Genomic DNA, 9712 nt, shown 5'->3' on the forward strand with positions numbered 1-9712 from the left:
TCTCTCTCAGACTTTTTCTCACTCGCACTCTCACACCCTCTCTCTCACTCTCACTCCTTCTCCCTCTCCATCTCCCTCTCTCTCTCAATCTGACTCTCTGTCTCTCACTCCCTCTCTCTCAACTCTCTCTTATTCCCTCTCTCTCACTGACTCACTCCCTCTCACTCTCTCCATTTTAGCAGGCAGGGAGCTGACAACAGTGAAGATATGGCCCCACGCCAACACTGACAGATCGGAGGTGCCAACTCCAGTCGGAACATCAGATCTGGGTGAGTGCCAGAGGTTGGCACAGCCTCCTGAGACAGGCCCCATTGCCGCTGAGTCCAGCACCAGGCCAGGCGTCAGCAGAGAGAGTCCTATCCACCACTCGAACAGCCTGCCTTCAGAGGACAACCAGGTACCAGGGTGAGTCTGTGTTTCATTTTCTCTTTGTGGGGACCAAGTGGCTTCTCTGTGCCCTACCTCCCAAGTAGGCCTCAGGCTCCAGACCTCAAGGCCCAGAAGCAGTTGACAAGCTTCAGTGGGTCCTGCGTTTGCCACAGTAACGGGTCAGTACCAGAGAGTGTTCATTGTGTAAGGACACAAGTATCAATGAAAGGCAGCACCTCCATCAGCCGGGCCTCAATAGGGAGCACTCTCCCCTTGGCCTCACAATGTTGTTCCATTCCTTGGACATTAACCCATCATCCAGGCTGAGAATGCAGTGTGGTACTGAGAGGGTGCAGCACTGTCAGAGGGTCAGTACTGAGGGAGGGCTGCACTGTCAGAGGGTCAGTGCTGAGGGAGTGCTGCACTGTCAGAGGGTCAGTACTGAGGGAGTGCAGCACTGTCAGAGGGTCAGTACTGATGGAGTGATGCACTGTTGGAGGGTCAGTACTAAGGGAAGGCTGCACTGTCGGAGGGTCAGTACGGAGGGTGTGCCGCACTGTCGGAGGTTCAGTGCTGAGGAATTGCCGCACTGTCAGAGGGTCAGTACTGAGGGAAGGCTGTACTGTCGGAGGGTCAGTGCTGAGGGAGTGCCGCACTGTCAGAGGGACAGTACTGAGGGAGTGCCGCACTGTCGGACGGTCAGTACTGAGGGAGTGCCGCACTGTCAGAGGGTCAGTACTGAGGGAGTGTCACACTGTCGGAGGGTCAGTACTGAGGGAGGGCCGCACTGTCGGAGGGCCAGTACTGAGGGAAGGCTGCACTATCACAGGATCAGTACAGAGGGACGGCCGCACTGTCAGAGGGTCAATACTGAGGGAGGGCAGCACTGTCACAGGGTCAGTACTCAGGGAGGGCCGCACTGTCAGAGGGTCAGTACTCAGGGAGGGCTGCACTGTCAGAGGGTCAGTGCTGAGGGAGTGCTGCACTGTCAGAGTGTCAGTACTGAGGGAGTGCAGCACTGTTGGAATTACTGTCTTTCACCATTACACTGAAATCTTGCCTTCCTTGTCAGCACCACTTTAAAGATCCCAGAATACTTTGGGAGAAGAAGTTGGCAGTTAATTAAAGAGGAATTCATGGCTGTGAAGCACTTTGGGATGTCCCTCCATCTGATCATTGCCAAAACAGGTTAATTTGTTTCAAGTTCAGGGCAATGCTGACAGTAACAGTCTCCTGAAGACGGGTTTCTACCAAGTCGAGAGACTAATTACAGAAGCTGTGGTTCGCCTTACACAGACTGAAACTTAAAAGAGAATGTAGTTCTTTCACCCCCTGGCTCCCCAAAGCCTGTCCACCATCACCAAGGCACCAGTCAGGAGTGTGATGGGATACTCCCCACCTGCCTGGATGGGGGGCAGCTCCAACATCACTCAAGAAGCTCAACACCATCCGGGACAAAGCAGCCGGCTTGATTGACACCACATCCACAAACACCCACTCCCTCCACCACTGACACTCATGAGTAATTGTACTAACTATCTAAGATGCACTGCAGAAATTCACCAAAGATCCTCAGGCAGCATCTTCCAATCCCACGACCACTTCCATCTAGAAGGACAAGGGCAGCAGATACATGGAAACACTATCACCTGAAGGTTCCCTCCAATCCTTGGTTTCTTGATGCCACACTCGGTTAAATGCAGCCTTGGTGTCAGGGGGCTGTCTCTCTCACCCTACCTCTGGAATTCAGCTCTTTTGTCCATGTTTGGACCAAGGCCGTAATGAGGTCAGGAGCTGAGTGACCCTGGTGGAACCCAAACTGGGCCTCACTGAGCAGGTTATGGCTGAGCAGGTGCTGATTGATAGCGGTGTTGATGACACCTTCCATTGCTTTCCGGATGATGGAGAGTAAGACTGATGGGGTGGTAATTGGCCGGGTTGGATTTGTCCTGATTTTTGCGTACAGGACGTACCCGGGCAATTTTCCACATTGTCGAGTAGATACCAGTGTAGTAACTGTGCTGGAACAGCTTGGCTAGGGGGAGCGGCAGGTTCTGGAGCCCAAGTCTTCAGTATTGTTGCCGGAATGTTGTCAGGGCCCATTGCCTTGATAGTATCCATTTCCTCCAACCGTTTCTTGGTAACACGTGGCATGAATCGAATTTGGCTGAAGACTGGTGTCTGTGATACAAGCAGGAGTAGGCCAATTTAGCCCCTCAAACCTGCACCACCATTTAAGATGATCTTGGCTGATCTCATCTCAGCCTTAACTCCACTTTCCTGCCTGCTGTCCGTCACCCTTCCAACCCATTATTAATTAAAAGTCCGTCTATCTCCTCCTTAAATTTACCCAGTGTCCTGGCATCGGTCGCACTGGTGCACAGCAAGATCCCACAAAGCAGCAGTGAGATAACAGCAGATTACAGATATTATACCCTGTGTGACTGACCCTCCCGGAGTGAGCATCCCCCTCCCCCTCCCCCACCTGTTCCTAGTCTACAGTAGGAGCTATCTGTGACTGACCCTCTGTTTTGTTGTGCAGAGACCCCAGCAACAGCCCCCGATGTCTGTGCATTACCGAGAGCCAGCAGAGACCGCGCTCTGCCCTGAGAGCCTTCCTCTCTTCCATTGGACACAACACTGTCAGGAAGCTCAGCAAGCTCCGCTCAGCCAGCATGGAGCAGCTTAGCCCCCGGTCGGCAGACCCTCGGCCTACAGCCCTGAGGAGCGAGGAGGTCAAAGCAAGGCTGAGGAAGAGTCCTTCTCTCCAGTCTCTCCAGCTGGTGGGTACTGCGGCCCTCACTGAGATCCAGCGTCAAATTCCACAGCCCTCGCCGTTCAGTCGTTCCCGATCGTACTTACCCTGCACCTCCTCCATCTTTTACACAGGACGTAGAAACTCTGCAAAAAAAAAAATTCAAAGGGACAATAGACAGTAAACAATTAGCGGGAAAGATTGAAGGCTGGGAAGACCAAAAGGTGACCTCACCGAGGTGTTTGAAAATTACAGGCGAGTCTGCTTGTTGTGGAGATGGTGTTGGCAGTCCAGACCGAGGGGCTATAAACATGTACAGGAGCACAGGCCATTCAGCCCCTCAAGCCTTGAATTAGGTTATGGATGGCCTGTCACCTGCCCCCTCAGCCAACCTTCAGATAATCAGGGATGAATCCATAGGGAGTTCAGGGAAAACAAACAAAACTGACAGGGTGGTGAGTTTGCAGGTCTCACTATTGCCTGCTGCCAAGTGGGATTAGATTAGATTCTCTACAGTGTGGAAACAGGCCCTTCGGCCCAACACGCCCACCCCGACCCTCCGAAGAGAAACCCACCCAGACCCATTTCCCTACCCTATATTTACCCCTGACTAATGCACCTAACACTGTGGGCAATTTAGCATGGCCAATTCACCTGAGCTGCACACCTTTGGACTGTGGGAGGAAACCGGAGCACCCGGAGGAAACCCACACAGACACGGGGAGAACGTGCAAACTCCACACAGACGGGTGGGAATCGAACCCAGGACCCTGGTGCTGTGAGGCAGCAGTGCTAACCGCTGAGCCACCATGTGCACCGATGGAGACGACGTAGGGTCAGATTGATCTGCCGTGATCCTACCGTGTGCTACAGTAAGCTCAAAAGGCTGAATGGCCCACTCCTGCTCGTGGTTTCTGTGTACACAGCCTATTTCTGTGCTGCTCATTTGGTCTTCCCGAGCCTGGAGTTCTGGCAGCACGTGAGCTCCACCTGCTGGGCTTTCCAAGAATGGTTATCATGCAGCCAGCCCACGCTCAGACTGATGTGGAGGTGCCAGTGTTGAACTGGAGCTTACAAAGTTAAAAAAAAATCACACAACACCAGGTTGTAGTCCAACAGCTTTATTTGGAAGCACTAGCTTTCCGAGCGCTGCTCCTTCATCAGGTGGTTGTGGAGTGTAAGATCATAAGACACAGAATTTATAGCAAACGTTTTCAGTGTGATGCAACAAAATGACATATTGAAAAACAGTCCAGTTCAATATATCATTTCAGTTGCATCGCACTGGAATACATCCAGGGAAGTTATTTGGGTGGAACTGAGAGATAAGAAAGGGATGGTCACCTTATTGGGATTGTATTATACACCCCCTAATAGTCAGAGGGAAATTGAGAAACAAATTTGTAAGGAGATCTCTGTTATCTGTAAGAATAATAGGGTGGTTATGGTAGGGGATTTTAACTTTCCAAATACAGACTGGGACTGCCATAGTGTTAAGGGTTTAGATGGAGAGGAATTTGTTAAATGTGTACAAGAAAACTTTCTGATTCAGTATGTCTACGGGCAATTTAGCATGGCCAATTCACCTGACCCTGCACATCTTTGGACTGTGGGAGGAAACCGGAGCACCTGGAGGAAACCCACGCAGACACGGGGAGAACGTGCAAACTCCACACAGTCAGTCGCCTGAGGTGGGAATTGAACCCGGGTCTCTAATTCTATTAGTTTTAAAATAGTGATGGAAAAGGATAGACCAGATCTAAAAGTTGAACTTCTACATTGGAGGAAGGCCAATTTTGATGGAACTTTCAAAAGCTGATTGGAGGCAGATGTTTGCAGGTAAAGGGACGGCTGGAAAATGGGACACCTTCAAAAATGCAATAACGAGAGTCCAGAGAAAGTATATTCCTGTCAGGGTGAAAGGAAAGGCTGGTTGGTGTAGGGAATGCTGGATGACTAGAGAAATTGAGGGTATGATTAAGAAAAAGAAGGAAGCATATGTCAGGTAGACTAGATTACTTACAGTGTGGAAACAGGCCCTTCGGCCCAACAAGTCCACGCCAACCCTCCGAAGAGCAACCCACCCAGACCCATTCCCCTACATTTACCCTTTCACCTTACACTACGGGCAATTTAGCACGACCAATTCACCTAACCTGCACATTTTGGACTGTGGGAGGAAATCCACACAGAGAGAATGTGCAAACTCCACACAGATAATTGCCTGAGGCAGGAGTTGAACCTGGGTCTCTGGCACTGTGAAGCAGCAGTGCTAACCACTGTGCCACCATATAGACAGGATGGATCGAGTGAATCCTATGAAGTGTATAAAGGCAGGAGGAGTATACCTAAGAGAGAACTCAGGAGGGCAAAATGGGAAATGAGATAGCTTTGGCAACTAGAGTTAAGGAGAATCCAAAGGGTTTCTACAAATACATTAAGGACAAAAGGGTAACTAGGGAGAGAATAGGGCCCCTCAAAGATCAGCAAGGCAGCCTTTGTGTGGAGCTTTAGGAGATGGGGAAGATACTAAGTGAGTATTTTGCATCAGTGTTTACTATGGGGAAGGACATGGAAGATGTAGACTGTAGGGAAATAGATGGTGACATCTTGAAGAATGTCCATATTACAGAGGAGGAGGTGCAGGATGTCTTGAAACGCATAAAAGTCGATAAATCCAAAGGGCCTTTTTCTGCGCTGTACATCTCTATAACCTCCTCCCATCTCATTTCCTGCATCCGTTGCACTCGGTGTGCTCTCCGCTACATCGGGGGAGGGGGGGGGGGGCCAAGCGCCAACTCGTGGACCATTTAAGGGACCCAAATACCCCTGCTGCCCTGTGGCCGACCACTTCAACTCCCCCTCACTCCCCCAAGGGCATGAAAGTCCTGGGCCGCCCCCCCACTGCCAAATCATCCTCCACTTCGGAACCCGACAACCACATGGCATCAACATAGACTTCACTAGTTTCCTAATCTCCCCAAACCCCCACCTCATTCCAGATCCAACCCTCCAACTCGACACCACCCCCTGACCTGTCCTACATGTCCATCTTCCTTCCAACCTATCAGCTCCAGCCTTTCCACCAACCTATCACAATCACCCCACCACCTACGTTACACCCGAAACGTCGACGTCTCCACCTCCTGATGCCGCCTGGCTTGCTGAGTTCTTCCAACCTCCTGCCTGTCTTGCATTGCTTAGGCCAGGACATTGTTTTATCCACACTGATATAAGGTGGACACTTGTACTCTCTGTTACAAAATCACTGATGGGGGAGCAGAAACTTATTAGTCTCAAAACTGACAGGCTATAATCCTCAGGAAAGGTTGAACCAGGATTGGGTGGAGGGCTTTTTTTTAAATTTTGAGATATGGTTCAGGCAGAGGGACTGTAAACATGACTGGGAGATACAGGGGTTGAGGTGGGGTTTTGATTTGATTGATTTATTGTTGTCACATGTACCTAAGTACACTGAAACGTTTTGTTTTGTCTTGCATGCAGTGCAGATAGATCATACATACAAAGATCATCGGGTGATTGAACAGAGTGAAAAATACAAAGTTACAGCTGCAAAGAAGGTGCACAAAAAGCAAGATCAACGTTAGATTTGAAATTTAAGAGGTTTCAGAAGTTTAATAACAGTGGGGAAGAAGCTGTTCTTGAACCTGTTGGTACATGTGTTTTAAGATTTTGTATCTCCTGCCTGATGGCAGAGGTTGGATGAGATTATAACTGCGGTGGGAGGGGTCTTTTATGATGCTAGCTGCTTTCCCGAGGTAGCGGGAAGTATAGATGGAGTCAATGGATGGAGGTTTGGCTTGTGTGCTGGTCTGGGATGTGTTCACTACTCTCTGTAGTTTCTTGCAGTCCTGGGCAGTGCGGTTGCCATAACAAGATGCATCCAAATAGAATGCTTTCTGTGGCGCATCGATGAAAGTTGGTGAGAGTCTTTATGGACGTACCAAATTCCCAAGGAAGAAGAGACTTTGTGACTGTTGCATCAATTTAGGACGGATTACTGTGTAAGAGCAAGTCAATGGGTCTGATTGGAAACCTCAGCCAAAGGGGACATTGTCAGCACAATGGGCCAAATGGTCCCTTTCTGTGTTGTACGGTTCAAATTGAATTGGACGCTGAGGAAATGTAAGTTTGCAGATGACAGTAGGATAGATGGAGGGACAGGTAATGTGGAAGACGCAGGGAGTCTGCAGAAAGACTTGGACAGGTCAGGAGAGTGGGTATAGAAGTGGCAGACGGAGTGCAACGTGGGAAAGAGTGAGGTTGTGCACTTTGGTAGGAAGAGTAGAGGTGTAGGCTATTTTCTAAATGGGGAAAGGCTTTAGAAGTTGAAGCACAAAAGGACATAGGCGTCCTCGTTCAGGACTCTCTTAAGGTTAACATGCAGTTGGCATTTATTTCAAAAGGGCTAGAATACAAGAGCAGAGATGTGGTGCTGAGGCTGTTTAAGGCTCTGGCCAGACTGCATTTGGAATATCTAATGGACGTGCTGGCCTTGGAGGAGGTCCACAGCAGGTTTACAAGAATGATTCCAGGGATGAAGGGCTTGTCATATGAGGAGATGTTGTGGACTTTGGGTCTGGACTCGCTGGAATTTAAAAGGATGAGGGGGTGATCTGATTGAAACTTACAGAATACCAAGAGGCCTGGATTGAGTGGACATAGAGGAGATGTTTCCCGTTTAGAAGAGATGAGGACGTGAGGGCACAGTGTCAGAGTGAAGGGACGACCCTTTAGAACTGAGCTGAGGAGGAATTCCTTCAGCCACAGGATGGTTAGTCTATGGAATTTCTTGCCACAGAGGGGTGTGGAGGCCACATCATTGGGTGCATTTAAGGCAGAGATTTATAAGGGAATCAATGATAACCAGGAGAAGGCAGGAGAATGGGGTTGAAGTACATATCAGTCATAATGGAATGGTGGATGAGACTCATTGGGGTCTTCTAACCTATGGTCTAAATCCGAGAGTAACTGAAAGTGTTTAACTGAGAAGGGGTTAGAGGGAGACGAGTGGAGAAAATTTGGTTTGGATTTTAGAATGGTGCTCGATACCCATAAAAACTCATGGAGGCCCCCCAGGATTCTGACGGGAATGGGAGCGATGTTCATTCACCAAGTGGCTGTGTTGTGTAGTGGAGAACCGAAGCCTCCTGGTTGCTTGGTGCTTGGTGATGGTGTCAGGGAGTTGGCTCTGACCATTGAACCTGTTTTTTTGCGTTGAAAGACTAATAATCCCGTGGGACCCGAGGATAAGGGGTGGTGGAGATTTCACTGACAATCCATTAGATCTTATTAATGAGACTGTTCCTCTCTGTCTGTGTGCTTGTAACCAGAGGTAAAAGTTTTAATGCCAACATGACACGTGCATGGAATGGGTTCAGTGCAGTTCTGTCATCTTCTACTAGGTATCCCCATTGGCTTACCTGAGGAAAGCTGTGTCCTTCCAATCTCTTCACCCTCAGGTGAGAAGAAATCATTCCAGTTCCTACCTGGTGGAAGAGGTGCCGCCTGGATTGGGAAGCAGGTAGGGTTGATGCTGAGGAACACTGACTGTGGGACAGGCCAGGATGAAGGATAAGCCTTTGAGGATTTCATCCTTGCTGTCAAATCCCTCTGTACCTTTTTTCCCCACCCGCCTCCCCTCTGCCATCTCCAAAAGCCCACAACCAGCCCCTGCCAGGATCTCTGAACTCTGTCGATCCTGCCCTCTGACACTTCCACAGGTTGAATGACAAATTCTGCCCCTTTGCTTTGGGCTTTCCCACGAGTGGAAATCGTTTCTGTCCTGTCAGATCGATGAATCAATTTAAATACCTCAAAGACATCAACCTTTCAAATCTTCTAAACTCAAGGCAATGCAAGCCTCGTCTATACCACAGAAGTTTAGCTTTGGGACTCGGGTGGTTCAGTGGTAGTGTTCCTACCTTTTGACAAGGGAGCCTGTGTTTAAGTTCCACCTGCTTCAGAGCTGTGTGATAACATCTCCGAACAGGGTGATGAGAAAATCTCGAGAATTTGCAGTTTAGCTCCCCCAGAAGAGATTTACCAGATGTTGCCGAATATGGAAGATTTGAGTTATGAAGAAACGCTGGATAAATAGGCTGGGACTTTTTTCATTGGAGCATAGGAGGTTGAGGTGAAAGTGAGGACTGCGGATGCTGGAGATCAGAGTCAAAAGGTGTGGTGCTGGAAAAGCGCAACAGGTCAGGCAGCATCCGAGGAGCAGGAAAATCGACGTTTCGGGCAATTTGCCCTTCATCAGGAATGACCTTCATCAGGAACCACCCGAAAGCCATTCCTGATGAAGGGCTTTTGCCCGAAACGTCGATTTCCCTGCTCCTCGGATGCTGCCTGACCTGCCGTGCTTTTCCAGCACCAGACATAGGAAGTTGAGGGGTGACCTTATAGAGGTTTGTAAAATCATGAGGGGCATGGATAGGGTGAATGGTCGGTGTTTTTTTTCTTTCCCTCGGGTGGCGCATTTCAAGACTAGGGAGTGTATTTTTCAGCTGAGAGCGATTTTAAAAAGACATGAGGGGCAACATGTGTGGAAAGAATGGCCTGAGG

The 9712-nt window shown here is 49.4% G+C and overlaps 1 protein-coding gene across 1 annotated transcript in view; it reads left to right on the forward strand.

The window, feature by feature from the left end:
* The window catches only part of LOC122548037 (uncharacterized protein KIAA1614-like), a gene marked incomplete at its 3' end in the record, with an annotated part of 45884 nt that extends 37215 nt beyond the window's left edge, over window positions 1-8669 (forward strand). Inside the window, exons 3-5 of the mRNA XM_043686600.1 lie at window positions 180-405; window positions 2912-3152; window positions 8551-8669. Of these exons, the coding sequence (XP_043542535.1) occupies window positions 180-405; window positions 2912-3152; window positions 8551-8669 (586 nt within the window). The remainder of the gene's footprint in view (window positions 1-179; window positions 406-2911; window positions 3153-8550) is intronic.
* Window positions 8670-9712: the final 1043 nt, after the last annotated feature.

Source organism: Chiloscyllium plagiosum, unplaced genomic scaffold (genome assembly GCF_004010195.1).
Source record: "Chiloscyllium plagiosum isolate BGI_BamShark_2017 unplaced genomic scaffold, ASM401019v2 scaf_12766, whole genome shotgun sequence".
NCBI classification, from domain to species: domain Eukaryota; kingdom Metazoa; phylum Chordata; class Chondrichthyes; order Orectolobiformes; family Hemiscylliidae; genus Chiloscyllium; species Chiloscyllium plagiosum.